This window comes from Lithobates pipiens, unplaced genomic scaffold (assembly GCF_037356315.1).
Source record: "Lithobates pipiens isolate NorthernLeopardFrog02 unplaced genomic scaffold, aLitPip1_a1.2 Scaffold_22, whole genome shotgun sequence".
Lineage (NCBI taxonomy): Eukaryota > Metazoa > Chordata > Amphibia > Anura > Ranidae > Lithobates > Lithobates pipiens.
In genome coordinates, this window is record NW_027507784.1 from 85771988 (window position 1) to 85795546 (window position 23559).

At 45.3% G+C, this 23559-nt stretch overlaps 1 protein-coding gene across 2 annotated transcripts in view; it reads right to left on the reverse strand.

Annotated features, from left to right (window-relative positions):
* ASIC4 (acid sensing ion channel subunit family member 4) overlaps window positions 1-23559 on the reverse strand; it is a 471815-nt gene that overhangs the window by 34149 nt on the left and 414107 nt on the right. Inside the window, exons 1-3 of one of the 2 annotated variants that reach the window (XM_077447837.1) lie at window positions 12637-13142; window positions 11133-11277; window positions 2420-2547 (exon numbers count right to left, since the gene is read on the reverse strand). In XM_077447837.1, the coding sequence (XP_077303963.1) occupies window positions 2420-2547; window positions 11133-11277; window positions 12637-13065 (702 nt within the window). In that variant the 5' untranslated portion in view covers window positions 13066-13142. Of the gene's footprint in view, window positions 1-2419; window positions 2548-11132; window positions 11278-12636; window positions 13143-23559 lie in introns of those variants that run through there. The other variant, XM_077447836.1, reaches the window with a different exon arrangement.

Here is a 23559-nt window from a genome sequence, read left to right on the forward strand (position 1 = left end):
TGGAGTTATTTATCTTTGTAAAATATTAGACAAGCTTTGTTTACTGCTCGTTCCGTCTAGCCGCATTCCCAAGATAAAGTTCATGGCACCAAGAGTGTATTTAACATCTTGGCAAATGAATGAATCTCTGCCCAGGGTGATATCGATTTTTTATGGTAAACATATCAATACATTCCTTATTTGTCTGCAATTGTTCAGTCTCCATTAAACAAAAAGGTTCTATTTATATAAGGTGGGCAGACCCAGGCCCCTCAACAGGATTTACTAGCCAGCTGGCAAAGGCTGGCCGAGAGTTAAAGGTGAAGAGCGCCAATCCAGAACTTGACTAGGGATGAGCCGAACACCCCCCACCCCCGGTTCGGTTTGGACCAGAACTTGCGAATAGGCCAAAAATTTGTGCGAACACCTTTTAAGTCTATGGGACACAAACGTGAAAAATCAAAAGTGCTAATTTTAAAGGCTTATATGCAAGTTATTGTCATAAAAAGTGTTTGGGGACCCGGGTCCTGCCCCAGGGGACATGTATCAATGCAAAAAAAAGTTTTAAAAAGGCCCATTTTTTCGGGGGAAGCAGTGATTTTAATAATGGTTAAAGTGAAACAATAAAAATGAAATATTCCTTTAAATATTGTGCCTGGGGGTGTCCTTAGTATTCCTGTAAAGTAGTGCATCTTTCCCATGTTTATAACAGTGCCACAGCAAAATTACATTTAGAAAGGACAAAATTGCTCGCGGCTGTAATATCTTGTCGGATCCTGGTAAGTTTGATAAAAATCATTGAAAAAAATGCTATGGGCCCTTTGGGTCTGGTATAGATATTAAGTGGAACCCCCCGCACCAAAACAAAAAAAATTGGGTGGGGTCCCCCCAAAATCCCTACCAGGCCCCTCAGGCCTGGTATGGATTTTAAGGAGAACCCCGAGCCGAAATATATATAAAAAAAATGGCATAGAGGTCCCCCCATAATCCATACCAGACCCTTATCCGAGCATGCACCCTGGCAGGCTGCAGGAAAAGGGGGATGAGAGAGCGACCCCCCCTCCTGAACCATAGCAGGCCACATGCCCTCAAGATGAGGATGCTTTGGGTCCCCCCAAAGCACCTTGTCCCCATGTTGATGGGGACAAGGGCCTCATCCCCACAACCCTTGCTCAGTGGTTGTGGGAGTCTGCAGTCGGGGGGCTTATGGGCTTCTGGAAGCCCCCTTTAACAAGGGGACCACCAGATCCCACCCCCCCAATTGAATGCGTATCGGGTACATTGTACCCCTACATATTCACCCAAAAAAGTAGCCAGTGTGAGTAAAAAAAATGCCCCGGCATTAGTGGGAGTAAACAATGCATCATCTTTGATGTTAGTGGGAGTAATAGTGCCCCATTGTTGATATCAGTGGGAGTAATAGTGCCCCATTGTTGTTGGTATCAGTGGAAGAAATAGTGCCCTATTGTTTGTATCAGTGGGAGGAATAGTGCCCCATTGTTAATATCAGCAGAAGGAATAGTGCCCCGTTGTTGGTATCAGTGGAAGAAATAGTGCCCTATTGTTGGTATCAGTGGTCGGATTTGTACCCCATTATTGGTATCAGTGGGAGGAATAGTGCCCCATTGTTAATATCAGTGGAAGAAGTAGTTCCCTATTGTTGGTATCAGTGGGAGGAATAGCACCCCATCATTGGTGTCTATGGGAGGAATAGTGCCCCATCATTGGTGTCTATGGGAGGAATAGTGCCCCATCATTTATGTCAGTGGGAGGAATAGTGTCCCATCATTGGTGTCAGTGGGAGGAACGGTACCCCATCATTGGTGTCTGTGGGAGGAATAGTGTCCCATCATTGTTTTCAGTGGAAGGAATAGCACCCCACCATTGGTGTCAGTGGGAAGAATAGTGCCCCATCATTGGTGTCTGTGGGAGGAATGGTACCCCATCATTGGTGTCAGTGGGAGGAATGGTACCCCATCATTGGTGTCAGTGGGAGGAATGGTACCCCATCATTGGTTTCAGTTGTGGATGCAATAGTGCCCCAAGAGCTGGCTAGAGACAAGCAAGGGGCCACATCCGGCCCCCGGGGCCACAGTTCAGACACCACTGCTTTAAAGAGTAGAAATTAACAGGACACAAATATGGGGCTGTATTGGTGGTACATGACTTTATCTTTGTACGTTGCCACTGGTGCTTCCAATGAATTTTACAAAGCTTCAAATTAAAAAAAATAAAGGATTTGTTATATCCTTTTATATATTTGGTTTATTTGATTTGTGGCACCTGCCTAGTCTAATTTGTGCATCTAATTTGCAACAATTTTTTGCCTATTTTTTTTTATTTCAGATGCTCTCAGAGATGAATTCCAGCATCTAGAGCAGGATCAACTCTACGAATAAATGTTTGGCACTTCACACCCAAATACACACAGCGGTCCTACCCTCTGCTCCTGGCATGAGACGAAGGTCTGGAATCCGGGGGAAACTCCGAACCCCAGCTGGTGGATGTATGGTGGCTCATCCTGGCTGTGGATCTGCACTCTGATCCCGGCCTCAAATGACGTTTCATCTGCAGAGAAGAGAGAGAGAGACGGCAGACGGTCATGGTGCTAATTGTATCGGTCTTGTGGTTGCATTTAGGATTCTAATGTTTATCAGACACCGCTGGTCAATTTGTGTTGCTGTAATTAGTGTCTCTGGTTCTTCTTGTACTCTGCTAAATTATTCATCAGGAATGTTGCTGATCCAAGGTTTAACCCATTGTGATATGAAAACGTGTGTAGGTCGGTATTCTGGGGTACCGTGCTAGTTATGCAAATGGTACAACATTTTTCTTACAATACAACCTAAAACAATCTAAATTGTAAGATATGTTCATGCAATTGGCACCACAACCAAGGTTAGAAACTGTACAGTCTGATGGTGATTGTATTGTATACACTGTACCCCACATACTTACAGATTATGATTGCACCACTCCAAATTGATGAAGAGACTATTATATACAATTCTATAGTCACAACATGCAGTTTCATTGGATAATAGAAACAGGAGAGAAATATCTTGAAAGTAAAACAGGATTTGCTATTGGTGAACTCCTTCTGAAAATGCTAGTTGCTGTCTCTGGATTCACTGATTTGTTGGTTGGAGTCCCTAGACCAGCCATTCCCAACTAGGGTTCCTCCAGAGGTTTCTAGGGGTTCCTTGAGCAATGAGCAACTTCTGCCTCTCAGAGGAGTAACCACTGACACCAATAATCTTTTAAAGAGGAAGTAAAGGCACTGACATTTTTTTTTAAAATTCAACCTGCAAGGCAAAGGCATAATGAGCTAGTATGCATAGCATACTAGCTCATTATGAGTAACTTATCTGAGAACGAAGCCCCGGAATCGGTCCTCCTTCTTCATCTTCACCGCTATGCATGCCAGCGTGACTTCCGGGCCTCGCTGCTCCGGCGCTGTGATTTGCCGGAGCCGCAATGACGTTATCACTGTTATCTGCGGCGTGCTCAGTGCACCTGCGCACTGCTGTCTACGGCGCATGCGCCGTAGACAGCGGTGCTTGTCTTTTTGTAAATATCTCCTAAACCGTGCAGGTTTAGGAGATATTTCTTGGACCTACAGGTAAGCCTTAATCTAGGCTTACCTGTAGGTCAAAGTGGTTTGTAAGGGTTTACAACCACTTTAATTATCTGTAAGTGGGGATTCTTTCCAATAACCACAAATATAAGGAGCCTTCTTTCCAATGACCATCACACTAATGTACTGTGAGCTGTAGGTACAGTAATTATTAAGGGGTTCTCTGGGACCGGAAAGTTATTTCAAGGGTTCCCCCATGTTAAAAATGCTGCCTTATACTATTTATTGTACTTACGCCCTGCAAAAAGGGGAGATCCAGGGACCCTTAAAATGCGCTGGATGTTTGTTGGTCATTTACAGAACACATAAATCATGGTTAGACTCTGGCTGGATTGTTGGTTTGGTCCTTTTTTTTTTTTTGGTGCAACTAAATCTAGCTTCATTCTGCCTGTGAAGGTTCTCATTTCTTCAGGCCTTGGTGTATCTCCTGGTATGTCTCCTGGTATGTCTACTGGTATGTCTACTGGTATGTCTACTGGTAGTTAGTCACATTCAGCTGGGCTTGTTCTGTAATGTTGAAGACATTTCATATCTTCTCCACAGGGCCACTGATAGGAAGTTACAGGCAGCCCTACTGTACAGCAGTACCCCTGCAGTATGGCAATATCCCTCTCATAGCCCTCCTGTACGGCGTTCTCGCCCCACCAGGTTAGCAGGGGGCCTGGTAGTAGCTGCCTGTGGGCATCTCATGGTTCACCAATTTCCTAAACCCAGTTCCTACCCTTCTCTGCTCCTCACCCCTGATTACAATACACAGAATCCCCTGTGCCTAGCAGTGAGGGGGCATGGCCAATTGAAACTCCCTATGAGGAAACTTTAAAAGTTCTGCTGTAAACTGTGCCGAGGGCGCAATGACAACATAAGGGACCCTGAGTAAGAGTTTAATGGGGGATTCAGAGGGTGCAGAGAGCAGGGTATTGAGCAATGCAGAGTGAGGTGTAATGGGGGATGCAGGGGGTGCAGAGTGAGGAGTAAGGGGGGGTGCAGGGGGTGCAGAGTGAGGAGTAATAGGGGTGCAGGGTGAGGCATAATGGGGATGCAGGGGGTGCAGAGTGGGGTGTAATGGGGAATACAGGGGGGTGCAGAGTGAGGAGTAATGGGGGATGCAGGGGGTGCAGAGTGAGGAGTAATAGGGGGGGCAGAGTGAGGAGTAATGGGGGGTGCAGGGGGTGCAGAGTGAGGAGTAATGGGGGATACAGGGGGTGCAGAGTGAGGTATAATGGGGATACAGGGGGGCAGAGTGAGTTGTAATGGGAATTCAGAGGGTGCATAGTGCAGGACAATAGGGAATGAAGCATGTGGGGTAATGGGGTTGCAGGGGCCAAAGAGTGTGGGGTAGCTGGGGGAGGGAGAGATGCAGTGATACAAGTGAGGTGTAATGCAGGGTTGACTTAGTAAAGGGAAATAGACTGTGCACTCTGTAATATGGGGTGCAGCGTGAGGCATAATGGGGGATGCAGGGGGTGCAGAGTGGGGTGTAATGGGGAATACAGGGGGTGCAGAGTGAGGAGTAATAGGGGGTTCAGGGGGTGCAGAGTGAGGCATAATGGGGGATGCAGAGTGGGGTGTAATGGGGAATACAGGGGGTGCAGAGTGAGGAGTAATAGGGGATTCAGGGGGTGCAGAATGAGACGTAATGGGGGATGCAGGCGGTGCAGAGTGGGGTGTAATGGGGAATACAGGGGATGCAGAGTGAGGAGTAATGGGGGATGTAGGGGGTGCAGAGTGAGGAGTAATGGGGGATACAGGGGTTGCAGAGTGAGGAGTAATGGGGATACAGAGGGTGCATAGTGCAGGACAATAGGGAATGCAGCATGTGGGGTAATGGGGATGCAGGGGCCAAAGAGTGTGGGGTAGCTGGGGGAGGGGGAGATGCAGTGATACAAGTGAGGTGTAATGCAGGGTTGACTTAGTAAAGGGAAATAGACTGTGTACTCTGCAAGTGCAGTTGCTCCAGAGTGTAAATGAGCAGAAGTTCTGCTGACTTCCATCATCCAATCATGTGCAAGCAAAAATGTTTTTTTTTTCCCTTGCATGTGATTGAGTATTCTTTACAAAGTGAAGCTTTACCTCATTTACTAAGCTCTGGAGAAACGTAACTTGCAGAATGCAATTGCACTTTGCAAAGTGCGCTGTCTATGTTTGGGAGATGTAGGTTTTGTAAAGTGCTGCTGGGTAATGAGAAATTCAGAGGATGTAGAGTAAGATGTAAGGGGGGTTGCATGGGGTAGTGGGCAGGGCCACTTGTAGGTAAATGCAGTTCTCCACTGTAGGTGCCGCTCGGCTGGAGCTGGAGAGGACGTCAAAAGAAACCTCTATGGTTTCCTTGGCAGCATTTTGGTTGGCTTTGCTGCACCCAGGTGACCCCAGCGGCCATTTTGGGTCAGCCAAGCCTTTTTAAGTGCCTTCCCCCCAGGCTTTGGTGCACTTTTTGGTGAGTGAATAGAGCAGGGACAGTTTACCTGTCTGTCAGGGAGAGTGAATAGTGGTAGGGAGAGGTTTCGGACAAGTACGGACAGGCTAGGGACACACCATCCTACATCAGAATTCTTCCCTTCTGACTCAGACTGGCCAGACTGCATTCTCTCTACAGAGACAGACGCTGTCAGTGCATCAGAACCTGCTCCAATCTACACGTTTACACAGGACTGCGTTCCCAGTTGGGGACCCTCCTGCTGGGGTGTTTGTATCTTTGGGTTGTGTCTTCAATACAAGTTTTGTTATTTGCAACCGGACTCCACCCTGCTCCTACTCATATGCTAATAGGGGGGTGGCTGTTTGGGGACCCTGTGACTTCTAATGATGGCCCTGCTTTGCCAAGCAACTTCTTCAGTTCCACTGTCAAGGTTATTTTCTGTACACTCACTAGAACTGAAGGATAACTGAGAACCGTCTTCAACATTACAGAACAAGTCCACCTGAATGTGGCCAACTACTATCAGGCCTACCATCACCTGGATAAATAAGAACCTTCACAGACACAGTGAAGCCAAATACAGTTCCACCAGAAAGATCCCCAACCCAGCAATCCAAAGGTCCAATCATTAATTAGTGGTCCAGTAAATGACGATGGAAATGGCAACAAACATGCACCAAAGAGGTGGACACAGTGGGTGACGATGGACACAGCAGGTGACAGATTGCACAGAATCGCGCCCCGCTCTTGGGAGGATGTCAGATGATGTCGTCCCAGAACCGTAGGGTTCTATTTACAATGACGCGGGTGCGAAGCAGTTAAATACGTAAGCCAAGGTCAAGCCACCGCCTCTCAAGTGGGAAATTTAGGTGTAATCGGTAAACAGCCAATGGTCTTGTACACATAATCTTAAAACAAAAGGACCAACTTCCACTGCCAGATGTCATGTGATAGCTGTGACCAATCACAGCCGACCACATAACAGTTGTGAACAATGAATGGCTTCCTTTCATGCCATTTATTGTATAAAATTGTGTTGCTAGCTGTGATTGGTCACAGTGATCACATGATACAAACAGGGCCAATCACAGCCCATTTGTACCATGTAGTTAGCTATGACCAATCACAGCTAATCACAGCAATAGACCGGTGTAACGACATATTCAGCGACCTATCGCAGTTTGCTACGGAAGTGAATTTCACTGCTATAAGCAAATATTTTTACTGAATGACGGTGTGTAGACACGGTGTAACAACATATTCGGTGACCCATCAAGTTTGCTACGGAAGTGACATTCCGTCTTCGCCATCTTGCTACACCCCACACTCGTCCACAGTAAGGATACACTAAGAAGGGGTAAAGCGGACATGTTGTTACACCCAAAATAAAATAAAAAATATACTATTATTATTATTTTTTTAACATACTGTCACCAGTCAGTGTTCCTGATCACCACCACACCAGTTATATGATGATGTTGTACTGCACTGTTGATAGTATGTAAAAAATAAAAAATAAATGTGACATTTTTTTCCTTAATTTTCCCCAAAAAGTGATCAGAAATTACTTAAAAAAAAAAAAACACGCTATGCTTCTTACTAAGGCCCCTTTCACACTAACGTCCCGTTCAGGCCCGCCTGTCAGTTTTTCAGGCGGACCTGAACGGGTGCTCCATAGAGCTCTATGGAGCGTCGGATGTCAGCGGTGACATGTCCGCTGACATCCGACCCGCTCCGATCCGAAAAAGTGTGACGGAGGAAAAAGCTATTTTTCCATCCGTCTGCGGATCGGATCGGATGACGACGGGCACTGCGGTCCGTCGTCATCCGATCTCCCATAGGGGAGAGCGGCGCTGTGACAGGTCCGTCCCTGCACAGTGTGCGGAGACAGACCTGTCATCTCCCTGCTCAGCGGGGATCGGCGGAGTGATCCCCGCTGAGCAAACGGACATCCACGGGGCGGATCAGAACTGATCCGCCCCGTGTGAAAGGACCCTAATTCCCTCAGACTGTCTACTTTCCAAAAAGAGGTAATTTGTGTACAATTTTCATGGCTTAAGAATTGAGATAGGCCGTCAGTACATCAGGATTGATCAATGTTCAGATATATCCCATAGTTTGTGAACTCCATAACTTTCCTACAGACTAAATAATAAACACTGATTTGAGTTATTTTCACCAAAGAAATGTAGCAAAATAAAATTTTGCCTAAATTTATGAAGAAAGATCATTTATTTGCAAAATTTTATAACAAAAACAATAAAAAAACACATTTCTTTTTTCCAAACTTTTGGCCTTTTTTTGTTTATTTAAAAAAAACGAAATAAAAAAACAAAACAAAAAAACAGTGGTGATTAAATACCACCAAAAGAAATCTCTATTTGTGTGAAAAAAATGATAAAAATTTCACATGGGTACAGTGTTGTCAGACTTTGTCATTCAAAGTGTGAAAGCTGAAAATAGGCCTGGGCAGAAAGGTATTGGAGTGGATAAATAACTTAATAAAAATAAGGCTACAAAGAGTGTAACTTCCATGGATGACTGGATTTTTATAAAGAAAAGGTGTTATCTGCCCTATCCAGCTCTCTGTGTAGATTGCACATGTCAGAATAGACATGTGCAATCTGTTTCATAACGAATCGAAATATGGCCAAATTTTGCATCTTTCGGACATTCGGATGCATCCGTAATGTCTGAATAAAAAAATAACGAATTTCAACGAATACGAAAGAAATTATAGCGGATATAACGAATGAATTTGACATGATTCGGTAATTCGTTAAAGATCTAATGAAACAAAAGGTCAACATCTAATGCTGCGTACACCCGACCGGACTTTTCGATGGACTAGGTTCCCGCAGTCTTCCCGACGGACTTTCGGCGGAGGTCCGACGGACTTTGTGAATGAAGCAGACTTGGCCACACATGCCCAGACTAAGTCCGTTCGAAAGTCCGTTCATTTTGAACGTGATGACGTAAACGGGACTAAACAAGGACGTTCAATAGCCAGTAGCCAATAGCTGCCCTTACGTCATATTTGGTCTGTCGAACTAGCACACAGACGAACGGTTTTCCCGATTTTTAGTCCGTCCGACTTGAGTCCGTCGGATAGATTTGAAACATGTTTTATTTCTAGGTCCGTCTGACTTTTGGGATAAAAAAGTCAGCTGGAGCCCACACACGATCGAATTGTCCGCTGTATTCCGGTCCACCGGACCAAGTCTGCCGGAAAGTCCGATCGTGTGTACGCTGCATTACAGTCCAATCAGCTGATTAATTTTGTGCTGGAGGTTGGATAACTGACAAAGTGCATTCCTGAGAACTGAGTGAGAAGGGTGTTGTACTGTATTTGAGCCGAGGAGAAGAGATATTGTCATTGTGTGTGTTAATAGATTCAATAAACAAACGACTTTTCAAACTACGAATCATTATCACAAATCAATATACATACATAAATATCGAATTTCAACTAATACGAAAGAAATTATAGCGGATATAACGAATGAATTCGGCATGATTCGAGATTCAGTATAATGAATATCGACACTCAACAGAAATAACGAATTATCCGAAAACAAATTAATGTAACATAAGGAATATAACAGAACGATATTACGGTATGTATTTTAACGAATGACAACAAACCGAAATGAAACAAAATTTTCCGTTGTGCACAAGTCTACTACAGAACCCCTTCCCCTGATTTTACAGAGATGGGGAAGGGTGTGGTGTCCTATTTGTTCAGCAGAAGAGAACTGGGCAGGGCTGACAACACTGCTTGGGATTTCAGTGCAGAAGAAACAGTGTTGTCAGATAGGGGAAGTTGGACTTCATTTCTGGTAGACCAATTAGTACTTAATGCATTCTTAACCAGTTCCCGACTGGCGCACGCCGATGTACGTCGGCAGAATGGCACCGGCAGGCAAATGGGCGTACCTGTACGTTCCTTTAAATTTGCCGCCCTTCCATCGCGAGCACGCCGCTGGCGGCGCGCTCGCATGCCGGTCAGGACCCCCATGAGTCCGGTCGCGGATCCCGCGGACTCGATCGCCATGGACATACCCGCGATTGTCTCATGGGGCGGCTGAACGGAGAAATGCCGTTGTAAACAGCATTTTCCCATTCTGCCTAGAAACTAGTGACGCTGATCACTGCTCCATGTGATTGGAGCAGAGATCAGTGTTCACTAAATGAAAGCCCAGCCCCCCACAGGTAGTAACACACCCCTAGGAACACTTAACCCCTACACTGCCACCCACTGGTTAACCCCTTCACTGCCAGTGTCATTTACACAGGAATCACTGCATTTATATAGCAGTGATTGCTGTATAAATGACAATGGTCCCAAAAATGTGTCAAAAATGTCTGATGTGTCCGCCATAATGTTGCAGTCACAATAAAAATCGATGATCGCCGCCATTACTAGTAAAAAAAAATTATTAATAAAAATGCCATACAACTATCCTCTATTTTGTAAACGCTATAACTTTTGCGCAAACCAATCAATAATCGCTTATTGCAATTTTTTTACCAAAAATATGTAGAAGAATACGTATTGGCCTAAACTGAGGGAATTTTTTTTTAATATATATATATTTTTGGGGGATATTTATTATAGCAAAAAGTAAAAAATAATGCGTTTTTTTTTTCAAAATTGTTGCTCTATTTTTGTTTATAGCGCAAAAAATAAAAACCGCAGAAGTGATCAAATACCACCAAAATAAAGCTCTATTTGTGGGAAAAAAGGACGTCAATTTTGTTTGGGAGCCACGTCGCATGACCGTGCAATTGTCAGTTAAAGCGACGCAGTGCCGAAATCGCAAAAAGTGGTCTGGTCTTTGGCCAGCAAAATGGTCTGGGGCTGAAGTGGTTAAAGAGACAATACATGTGGAAATTTGCATGTATTGGGCGCTATGGGGAAAATGCTTTTTTTGGGGGGGGGGGGGGGTTTTATCCACATAAATTTTATTTATATTGTACATGATGCCTTGTATAGTGAAATATGAGACATGCAGTGTCCATGAAGTGGGTGTCACACTGCGTACACAACAGGTGAGATGGGTGTATCTGTGTATTCTGCCAATAGGACCTGATACTCACTGGTCTCTCTCCAGATAGGCAGGTATTCCTCCTGCTGAATGTCAAGCATTATCTCCAGTCCATTTCCCATACCGCCCTGTCGGGACACTTTGGGGTTATTTTTGTCAGCGTTGAAGGTGTAGCATTTCCCGTATCTGGTATACACCTGTGAACAAGAAAAAAAAACAAAAAACACTATAAGAACACAATGGGTAGCAGACAGACGTCTGTAGATGACCATGCCTCCAAGCCTCAAAGTAATATCTCTGTCCTATTAGTGTTACCGACATTAAATCCCATTCAACCAGCCATGTAAAAACATGAAACCAGCCTTCCTCATCCTCAACTAGGGTTCCTCCAGAGGTTACAAGGGGTTCCTTGAGCAATGAGAAATGTCTTCCTCTCAGATGTAACCACCGACACCAATAATCTTTTTAATTTTCTGTAATTGGGAAATGTTTCCAATGACCACAAATGTAAAGAACATTCTCCCCAGTGACCATCACACTAATGTATGGTGATCTGTAGATATCTTCATTATTAGAAGGGGCTTCTTGAGACCAGAAATGTATTTCATTGGTTCCTTCACCTTAAAAAGGTTTAGAAAGGCTGTATTAGACAGTAAATAAACCTCATGGATGTGTATGCAATAGGACTTGTGCTGCCCATAACATCCCATCTGGCATTTCAACCTGCTTTAGGGAAATTCTGATAAGTTGCTATCGGGATGCAGTAATATCTTGTTTAGGGCCTTTCATACAAAAACACCAATATTTCTAAAAGAGGGAACATGTTAGGAATTTTTTAAAAAGTAACAGTTAGGATAGCATAGATGTCATAGTATAGGAAAAAAAGAATAAGGTATAGTTATATTGTGGACTTAAAGCAATTTATCGGTTGGGGCAGATGGTGGGACAACCATCTTTGGCGTGCTCTGTAGAATACATGGGTCAATTTTAGATAGGAGCCAATTGACCAAGCAGTAGGAAGAAACCAGGGTAACATGAGGAAACCTGCACAAGCACAGGGAGAACATGCAAACTCAATGCAGATAGTGGCCTGACCAGGACTCGAACCATGGACTCCAGTGCTGCATGGCACCATATTTACATTTTAATATTCAGGCATACAATGAACTTGTAATACATGGAAATATAAAAACATGGAAATAACTACATAATTAGAGACCCAGAAAAGAAGAGAAGGTAAAAGCTGAAGTACATCTACCAACACAAATTACACCAAAACTTTGTTCAGATAACATCTAGTATCTGTAAGCATCATACAGAGCCGGGACAAGGTGTGGCCAAGAGGGGAAGCTGCCCTGGGCACAGCGGAGCAAGGGCGCAGAGAATGGACATAGTAAATTAATTCTACAGCATGCATAAACAGTGGGGGGGGGGGGGCACAGTTCAACATCCTTGCCCTGGGCGCTAGATGAACTTGTTCCAGTACTGGTATCATAGTTATGGGCATGGTAAGAGACTACAAATGGAAAATCACAATTGGTTTCTGTTTAACTCACAGGGGTAAAGTCTTCTTCTGTACAATTTTTCCCACAGTACATGCAATTGACAAGCATGCCATCTAGCTTGCCCCCCGTGGCACTAGGTAGGTCAGCAAAAATCTCGGTTTCAGGGTGAACTCCAAATGAAGAAACGTTCTGGGGATATTTAGTGGTTGCATTCAGCTGCTGTACTCTACAAAAGGTCACGGATGGAAAGTTGAGCTGTCTGGCCCATATCATCTTGACATTGGTGTGCGTTGGATAGGATAACAGGTAGTAGAAGTGCTCTAATGACCAGGTGAAGAAAAGACAGAAGGAGGCAATGAAGGCTGCCATCCAGAGCAGACGGTGGAACAGGGAGTATAAGGACCTCAAATGGCTCAGCCCATGGATATTGGTGGTTCTCAGGAATTTATCTGTGGCTTCAGCAAAGGGGCCCTTCTCCATGATGAAGGTCCTACGGAAGTTCAATGAAAGCCCTACAGAAGTTCAGCCACACAAGGAGAGAATAGATGAGATGGGCTTCAAGTTCAGAAGAAAGACTATAAATGAGAGAAGATTAGATGTAACGCAGATACTAATAGATGGAGAACACAGCTATCTCTGCAGTTATTAGCTGAAATATTGTCCATCTGAGTGGTAATAACCGGAAATTAACATCTCCCCATGCACACGTCACTATGTAGATCTGTCCCAGGAGGGAGTAGAATTGGGCAGACTCCAAGCACTTTGTGCAGCAGGGTAATGGCTTAGTGGAAAGTGCAAACATATCGACAGATAAAATAAACTAAGCACTGACCAAGTTTAAAGGGAACACCCAGGGTAAAAAAAAAAAAAAGCACTATACCAATGGCAGGTTTTGTGCAATTCAAATTCCAGTCTTGTGATTGAAAAATGCAGCAGTACCCTTGCTGATGGTGATTTTATTTCAAATGTTTTAAATGTTGCGCCAATGGGAAGGGGAACCAGTTGAGTGGAACTGCATTGTGTGCAATGGCTAGCTTGTGCTCTGAATTTTTGTCCCTCCTCTGTTCAAAAACTGCTGCAAAAAATTGCTCTTATGCCACGTACACACGACTGGACTTTTTGACAGCAAAGGTCCGACAGAACAAGTCCATCAGACAATTCGATCTTGTGTGGGCTCCATCGGACCGTTGCTTGCCAAAAATCCAGCGGACTTTAGAAATAGAACGTGTTTTAAAATTTTCTCACCGGAACTCCGCCGGGCCGAGAAATCCGTTCGTGTGCATGCTACTCCGACGGACAAAAACCGACGCTGGGGCAGCTATTGGCTACTGGCTATGAACTCCCTTATTCTAGTCCGGTCGTACATCATCACGTTCAAATCCATCAGGCTTTGGTGTGATTGTGTGTGGCCAAGTCCGTTCATTCGGAAAGTCCATCGGAACTCCGCCGAAAGTCAGTCGGAAAGACTGTCGGGCCTAGTCCCTCGAAAAGTCCGGTCGTCTGTACGCAGCATAAGATGTTCTTATGCCGCGTACACACGATCGAATACGCCGGACCATAGTACGCCGGACAATTCGATCGTATGTGGGGTCCAGCGAACTTTTTCATCGTAAAGTCCGGCGGACTTAGAAAGTCGCTTTGACTCAAAATTTGTCCGGACTTGACTTTCAGCGGACAATCCGTTCTTCGGTGTGCTGGTCCGGCGGACTAAGAATGACGCATGCTCTGAAGCAAGTACAAGAAGGAAGCTATTGGCTACTGGCTATTGAACTTCCTTTTTCTAGTCCCGTCGTACGTGCTGTACGTAATCGCGTTAGAAATCGCCGGACTTTCGGAGCGTCCGTGTGTGGCCAAGTCCGTTCGTTATAAAGTCCGGCGGATTGTTTGCCGGACCAATTCCGCCGGACAATTAGATTGCGTGTACGCGCCATTAGATACACTTCAAGGGCTCGTATACAATTTTCCTTTTTCACAGGTGGCTAGAAGGTGATATGTCGCCTCCTTACTGCCTGTTTTAACCCCTAAAAATCTGCAACATCAAGCTGCAACTGTGTGCATTGCCCTGTTCAGCTGAATAGGTTGTGTTTTGAGAGTGATAGTGCCCTCCAATTGTGTCCACAGTCTTTTCAGCTTAAAGAGGATCTTCACCTTAGAAAGAAAGGAGAAAAAAAAAGTAAACAGCTACAAATACTTTAGCTGCTGACTTTAATAAAAAGACACTTACCTGTACAGGGATCCATCACCATCCCCGAACGGGCCAGTTCTTCACCGGTGTTTGGGTAACCCGGGCCCGCATGTTTGCTGAGGGAACCCAGCTGTGACTTATGGCTTCACAGCCGGCTTCTCAATGCACATAGACGTGAGGGGCTTACAAAGGACACAACTGAAGGGAAAGAGACAGGAGGATTTGGTTCCAAAAGAGGGGCATGATGGTGGCCGTGGCCATAGTCTGGGTGTATTTGGCCCTCCAATTCTCTCTTGCTTCCGAAAAAAAGTGTACTGGCAGTGGGTAGGTTGGAACTGGAGACTTTTTCCCTCTGGTACTGAGGGCTGTGTTGGAGGAGGATGAGATTAGGAAGCGAAATGAATCATAACTTTTGTGCTGTCAGCTCCACATTAAAATGTACAAATCTTTCATTTTCTAATCTCACCGCACAATGTTAAGCTTTGTGCTTGTGTTCTGTAATTATCAAGCAAATGCAATTTGCCCTAAAGCCGCCGTTTTTACATAGAAAAAGCTGTCCTGCCTGGCTCATAACTGAAGAATGACATTACTTTAATTAAACAGCCCCTAAAATCCTGTCGAGGAGCGACTAAGGGGGACATCTGACCCCCAAACCGGATTTTAATTACATTGTGTTTGAGCAATGAGGAATAAGATGAAGAGGTAGAGGAAATTTTATTCTGTGAGCAAAACAATGTCAATTAGACAAGACCATGTTTGTGGGTCGGGTGGGCCGCTGTTTAGGGCACAAAGGTCACGAGGGGCAACACCAATACTCAGAAGATACAAATTATGATTTTCTTTCCTTATTTTGTTTTGTTATTTGGGCCACTATTGGACATTTGTGGCTAAAGTCAGAGGAAATATAGGGAGAAGGGGGTGTAGGGATTGGAGAGAGGAGTCAGAAGGTTCTGTTCAGCTTAGGAAACATCTCTCATCTTTATTTTTGTGGCTTTCCTAAAATAATTACATGATTCATGTTTTTAGTTTTGTGGATTTACTAAAATAATTACATTAGACAGCTTTAGGAAGAGGGATGTAATTTAAATACAATTATAAAGCCTCTAAATATATAAACAGTATATATAGATAAAAGTTTGTTAGCACTTGATCATCACATCCAGGGTTGGACTTACCATTGGGCTTGACTGGGCTCAAGCCCATGGGCCCTGCCCAATAGGGGGCCCCGTGGGCCCTGCCGAGATACATAGCCAAGTGCACTCGGCCCGGCTCACAGTCACGCCCAGTCCCGCCCTATGATGGACATAACACAGGGACTGGGCATGACTGTGAGCCAAGCCAAGTACACTTGGCTACTCTTGGCTCCGCTCGGGACTGCGAGAGGACCCGAGAGGACCTGAGAACTGCCAAGAGGACCCGAGAGCCGACGAGAGGACCCGAGAGCCACTGAGAGGACCCGAGAGCCACCATGATACACAGGACTCTGTATCTTGGCCGCGCCATTTTGAAACTTCAAGACTACAATGGCAAGGCTGCAAATGACAAGGCTACACTGACAAGGCTGCAATGACACTGGACAAGGCTGCAGGTGGACACTGATAAGGTTGCATTGATGGGTATTTAAATGTAAGTTTTTTCCTTAAACTTCTCTCCTAAAAGTTTTTTCCTTAAAATTCCCTCCTAAACTTGAGGTGCGTGTTATACACCGGCACGTGTTATACACCGATACATACGGTAATGTATAGAAGGTAGGGCCCGGAAGTGACTCAAGCCCAGGGGCCCCCACCACCCTAAGTCCTGCCCTGATCACATCTATATATGAGCTTGTTGGATATCCTATTTCTAAAACTCCACTCTTCTAGGAAGGCTTTCTATGAGATTTTGTGGTGAGTCTGTGGGAATTTGTGCGAATTCAGCCAAAGGAACATTTGTGAGGTCAGGTACTGATGTTGGATGTGGAGAACCAGTTTACAATTGGTGTTCCAATTCATCCACAATGTTGTTTAGTAGGGTTGAGGTCAGGGCCCTGTGCAGGACACTTGCATTGCTCCACACCATACTCATTAAACTATGTCTCAATGGAGATGTTAGTTGAGAAGGCCTGGCTTACACCTGGTGTTCCAATTCATCCCAATGGTGTTTAGTAGAGTTGATGTGTGGACTCTGTGCAGGACATCTGTGTTCCTCCACACAAAACTCATCAAACCATGTCTTGGTTGAGAAGACCTGGCTTACAATTGGTGTCCCGATTCATCCCAATGGTGTTTAGTAGGTTCGAGGTCAGGGCTCTGTGCAGGACACCTGCTTTTCTCCACGCCAAACTCATCAAACCATATCTTTATGGAGATGTTGGTTGAGAAGACCTGGCTCACAAATGGTGTTCCAATTCATCCCGATATTGTTTAGTAGGGGTGAGGTCAGGGATCAGTGCAGAACACCCATGTTCCTCCACACCAAACTCATCAAACCATGTCTTGGTTGGGAATACCTGGCTTGCAATTGGTGTTCCAATTTATCCCAATGGTTTTTAGTAGGTTCGAGGTCAGGGCTCTGTGCAGGACACCTGCTTTTCTCCACGCCAAACTCATCAAACCATATCTTTATGGAGATGTTGGTTGAGAAGACCTGGCTCACAATTGGTGTTCCAATTCATCCCGATATTGTTTAGTAGGGGTGAGGTCAGGGAACAGTGCAGAACACCCATGTTCCTCCACACCAAACTCATCAAACCATGTCTTGGCTGAGAAGACCTGGCTTGCAATTGGTGTTCCAATTCATGCCAATGGTGTTTAGTAGGGTGAGGTCATGGCTCTGTGAAGGACTCTTGTGTTCCTCTACACCACATGTGTCAAACACAAGGCCTGGGGGCTGAAACAGGCCCTTTAGGCCATTTTCTGTGGCCCTCACACCTCTTCTGTGGCGTCCCCCTCCTCTCTGCCCCCCCCCCCCGTCCCCCATCCCAGCAGTCGGCAGTAGATAGGAGGACAAAACATTTCCACCAGATCATTAATTTCTCCGTGCAGCCTTATTTGCTCCTGCCCTTGTCTTAGCATTCAGCAGTCTCTAGCAGCTAACTTTAACCCTCATCTGGTCTTCCTCCAGACCTCGCACTTTCTGCTTCCTAGCTCTGCCCCCAGCTTCTTCCCGGCAGCAGCACAAGGCAAAGAGGGTGCACTGTGATATAAGGGATGGTGGGGGACTCTTGCATCTAGTCTTACATATACAACCGGCCCTTTGAGGGCAGCCATAATGCTAATGTGGCCCACAATCATAATTGAGTTTGACACCCCTGCTCTACACCAAACTCATCAAGCCATGTCTTGGTTGAGAAGACCTGGCTTACAATTGGTGTTCCAATTCATCCCAATGGTGTTTAGTAGGGTTGAGGTCAGAGCTCTATGACAGACACCTGTGTTCCTCCACACCAAACTCATCAAACCATGTCTTTATGGAGATGTTGTTTTGGAAGACCTGGCTCACAATTGGTGTTCCAAATCATCCCAGGGTTGAGGTTAGGGCTCTGTGCAGGACACTCGTGTTCCATCACACCAAACTCATCAAACCATGTCAACCCAAGTCTTTGTAGAGATTGAGGTTAAGGTTCCGATAGGGTTGAGGTCAAGGCTCTGTGCAGGACACTTGTGTTCCTTCCCACCAAACCATGTCAACCCATGCCAACCCATGTCTTTATGGGGATTGAGGTCAGGGCTCTGATAGGGTTGAGGTCAAGGTAAAGTGCAGGACACTCATGTTCCTCCACACCAAACCCATCAAACCATGTCTTTATAGAGATGTTGGTTGAGAAGATCTGTCTTACAATCAGTGTTCTATTTCACCCCAAAGGTGTTCATTAGAGTTGAGATCAGGGTTAACATCTAGGAGCGATCAAGGGGTTAAATATGCGTAATGTGTGTGTTCCGTGGGGCTTTTACTAAACGATCTTACTGTTTTTTTCCCTGCTTTTCAGGGAATAAATAAAAGTAAGATCGCCTGTAATTTTTTGAAGCTCTGTGTTGTTTACAACACAGAGCTCCTTTTCCCTGAATGACGGAGACGGTGGGCATTCGTGCGTGCACCCCCTACCCAGAAGTACTGGATCTACTATCAGATAGGTGATCCAGTGCAGAGAGGCCATGCCGCTGCCATACGTGTGAGGTGGCCGGCAAGCGGATATTAGGTGTGATGGTCAGGTGTCAACAAAAGATACTATAAAATGATTTCACATCAGAATGCAGAGCTGCATGCTATGATTTTTATTGGTCCACGTTAAGAAGTTAGATTATATGAGATATAAGTGATTGGGTTTATTTCCATTTTATTGAATAAACCTGCAAATAAATAAAAATGCTTACACAAGACCAATGTTCCAGTGTTCAAAATAAATTCTGAGAGGGATTTAGGCAAAGAGGAAGTCTAGAATTCAGGGAGGACATGAAGACATACAATGGTCCTCAGAATGAATTATGTGCAGAAAAAGTACACATACAATAGTCTGCAGAGCGAATTGTAAAAGAAATGGGTTATGCCCGCAAAATGAATTCGGTGATAAAATGAGACAAACTGCAACAGTTTTCTGAATTCTGTGTAGAATAGGGGATTGCATATAACAGTCGGCAGAGAGAAAATAGGTAATAGATACAAAACCCCAATCTATAAGAGTGGGAAGGCAAGGACAACAAGACGCTCAGGTCGGTAGCGTTGTGTGCAATAAAAAAAAGGACAAAGAATAATAAGGTACAGAATGGATTCTGAAAGGGAACATTGCCATTCAGCCCGTTCCCTAGCTGCCTTCTGTCCGTTATTTCCTATTTCAACATTTTTATTTGTTTTTTTTAAAACAAGGTGTACGCTGCATAGAAAAGTAAAACATTGTCCCAGGTAGGGTATAAAAGACAAGGACCCCTTGCTAATGCACAGGAATCACATTGCAGAAAGGACATTGTTATTTTAGGCAGATGGGATGCAGCAGTCCTACAGCAGCGATGTTCTGCAGGATCGCTGTGCGGGGAAATAGTCTGCCGTTTCTGCTCCAGCAACACATTCCAATAAGAGCCTGAAAAGCTTCACCGGCTCTCTTTTGCTGCATCCTGAGACTTCTCATTAAGCACGGGAAGATTTTGCACATTTGTTGCCATAATCTTATTGGTATTAAGTACCCATCTGCCGTATTGATTGTTTCAGTGCCGTGAAAAATTCCACATTCAGTCTACTGTTAACCCTTCTCTGGCTGGGTAAACGCAGCTGATGGTGAAATGCTTGCTTACAGGAAATCCATCTATATTATTGCACAGTACAACTTCCATCTATATAATGGCACAGTACAACCTCCCTCCATATGATGGCACAGTACAACCTCCATCTATATGATGGCACAGTACAACCTCCATCTATATGATGGCACAGTAGAACCTCCATCTATATGATGGCACAGTACAACCTCCATCTATGTGATGGCACAGTACAACTTCCATCTATGTGATGGCACAGTACAACCTTCATCATAATTATGGAACAGTACAACCTCCCTCTATATGATGGCACAGTACAACTTCCATCTATATGATGGCACAGTACAACTTCCATCTATATGATGGCACAGTACAACTTCCATCTATGTGATGGCACAGTACAACCTCCATCTATATGATGGCACAGTACAACTTCCATCTATATGATGGCGCAGTACAACCTCCCCCTATAAGATGGCATATTACAACCTCCATCTGTATGATGGCACAGTACAACCACCATCTTTATAATAGCACAGTACATCCTCCATCTATATGATGGCACAGTACAACCTCCATCTATGTGATGGCACAGTACAACCTCCATCTATATGATGGCACACTACAACCTTCATCTATATTATGGAACAGTGCAACCTCAATCTATATCATGGCACAATACAACCTCCATCTATATGATGGCACAGTACAACTTCCATCTATATAATGGCACAGTACAACCTCCATCTATATGATGGCACAGTACAACCTCCATCTATGTGATGGCACAGTACAACCTTCATCATAATTATGGAACAGTGCAACCTCCCTATATATGATGGCACAGTACAACTTCCATCTATATGATGGCACATTACAACCTCCATCTATATGATGGCACAGTGAAACTTCCATCTATATGATGGCACAGTACAACCTTCACCTATATGATGGCACAGTACAACCTCCCTCTATATGATTGCACAGTACAACCTCCATCTACTGTACAGAGTGATATATACTTATTATGAAAGTTATAATACAGGAGGGTTAGGAGGGCGTTGCTCGTAAGACAATCTAAAAGAGAGTAGAAAGTGATACAAAAGGTAATAACTGTGGGGGATGAGTTGATGGAGAGAGTAGATGTACAGTTGGCGGGGGGAGGTGTGATAATCTTCTAGGAAGATACGAGTTTTCATTCACATGTGCGATTGAGCCGCGGTTTTACTGCCCCCCCCCCCCAACCATCCACCTGAACGGTGACATGCAACCATTCCTGGCTGTACACATGGTGCCAACTCGATGCTGTGCTTTGCATCTGCTGCAAACATTTAGCAGAATGTCGCTTTTGCTGAATGCGACTAATGCTGGTCTCTGTGGTCTCTGGTCTCAATTGCATGTGATTGCGGCATGGTAGTTAGTTCAAATGCATGTATTCACCAGCACATCACGGTTCGTCAATTATGTCCAAATTCTTATTGAAGAATGATCATATCACAGAAGTCATAGTGCAACATTTTGGAGCCACGCAAGACCCCTTCATCAGGCATGTGGTAATGTTGCATTTAAAGGGTTATATCAGGCAGTGAGGAGGCAATGTATCGCCTGTCAAACGCCTCTGAATTAAGATTCAGACACTTTTCAGAGGAGCGGCAGTCATTGGCACAAGTCTGAAGGAGCCTTAGAAGAAGGCAGAGTAGGAGAAATCCAGACAGTTTGAGGGTAGAGATTTCCTGAAGAAGGAGAAGCTCTAGAGAAGTCCTGTGAGCATGGGAGGAAATCCGAGAGAGCTAGAAAACAGGAGGTCCAGGGAAGAGGGCGGTTTGGGTGATATTTTTAGAGGAGGATGGTGATGTGGGTGGGGGTGATTGTTGTCATGTCCTCCTCGTTGGGCACCAAGCAAGGATCACATGAGAGGCCTACCCTGGGGTGGATTCTTCTGGGCTACGTTAGGCACCTTTATACAGGGTCACACATATGGGGTACCACTGTTTTGTGTCATCTTCATCAATTCCCTGGGACAAGTCTGAGGTAGCCGGGGAGGAATACTCAACCTTAAGGAGGGCCTCTACTTTCAGAGATCAACGAACACCATGTACATCGGCACTGCAACTGTTCTCCAGTTAACTCTCAGGTCCCCGTAGCAATGCACACCTTCACCGTAACTTGCATTTAGGAGGGAGATGCTGAGCTGATGTCCTCACCCTCCACCTGCCCAGTGATTTGCACTTCTACTCCCCAGTAGCGGAGTGGGCCCCGCCATGCACGCTGTGCGGGCTCCAAACATGTGCTCAACTTAACTCTTGAACCTCCGTTCCTCTGTACAGGATGGAAACCTCTGCAGTGCGTTCTGCTTCCGCTCTGAGAGACAGACCACTGGAGGAAGGAGAGCTGACAACATCTCCCTCGCTGCTAGAGGGCATTCTACCTATAACAGGTATACGCCACCAACAGGCTGCTGGTTACACTTCCATTACTCTTGGCAACTACTTGTGTGTTCACAAGAATGGTTCCTAGGCAGACTGCTTTTGCACGCAAACTACCTTAGGTAACACCCAGGAGTAATGCTGAGCCTCCACAATTACAATAATACAAATGAAAACCCAAGGATTCCGGGGTGGTCCGGTGCCATCTCCGTTAGTTGGAGAGGCCCAGTAACTTCGTAGCTATCCAGGGGAGAACTCTTCAGAAGAAGACCACGTACGGGTTGGCTTCTTAGCAAGAGCCTGGAAGGGCTGAAGCATGGGCGTCTGCAGAACTTTTTTCAAGGGGGGGGCATAATTTTAGGGTCACCCATGCGCCGCCCCTTTTCGACAATGTCATTATCAGATTATCATGGTCAGAGACTGCAGACTTGGTACAATCCCTAGGATAGGTAATGGATAATGGCCAACAGGCCATCTTACCAGACCCAGCGAAACAACACCAGTGATCCCTCCGGCTGGAAGATCGCTCACGCACCACGGGGGCGACTCTGGTCAGTAGTGTAGCATGTATGTACCCTGGCAGTGACTCAGTCTTTCTCTCTCTGGTGGTGCTGGACAGCATGGCTCTCTCTGGTGGCATGGAGCAGTGTAGTTCTCTCTCTGGTGGAGCTGGGCAGCGTGGCTCTCTCTCTCTGGCTTCTGCCCAGCACAATCCTTGTTCTTTTTCCTGTAGCACTCTCTCCCTCAGCTTTTTTCCCAGGCTACAGTCTCTCAATCTCTCGATCAAGCTGTATCCTCCTCCCTGTGGAAAATGGGGCCACCAATCTTTGGGACTACATGTCCTATGATTCTCTCCTCTCCTAGTCTCTTTTGATTGGCCCTCAGTTATGGCCAATAGGGAAGGAACAGAGCGGACAGGAACAGTTATGGCCAATAGGGAAGGAACAGAGCGGGCAGGAAGCTGGGCGAGGAACCTAGTGAGAGCCGTCGTCTCTTCTCCCTGACAGGAGAAAGGAGGGGGTGACCGGGGTAAACCTGATAGCACCGCTGCCGAGTTCTCTGCTGGACTGAGCACGGAAAAGAGCCCGCAGTCACGCTACACTGATAGGGGGGCTTGGCAGAACCTTGATGGTGT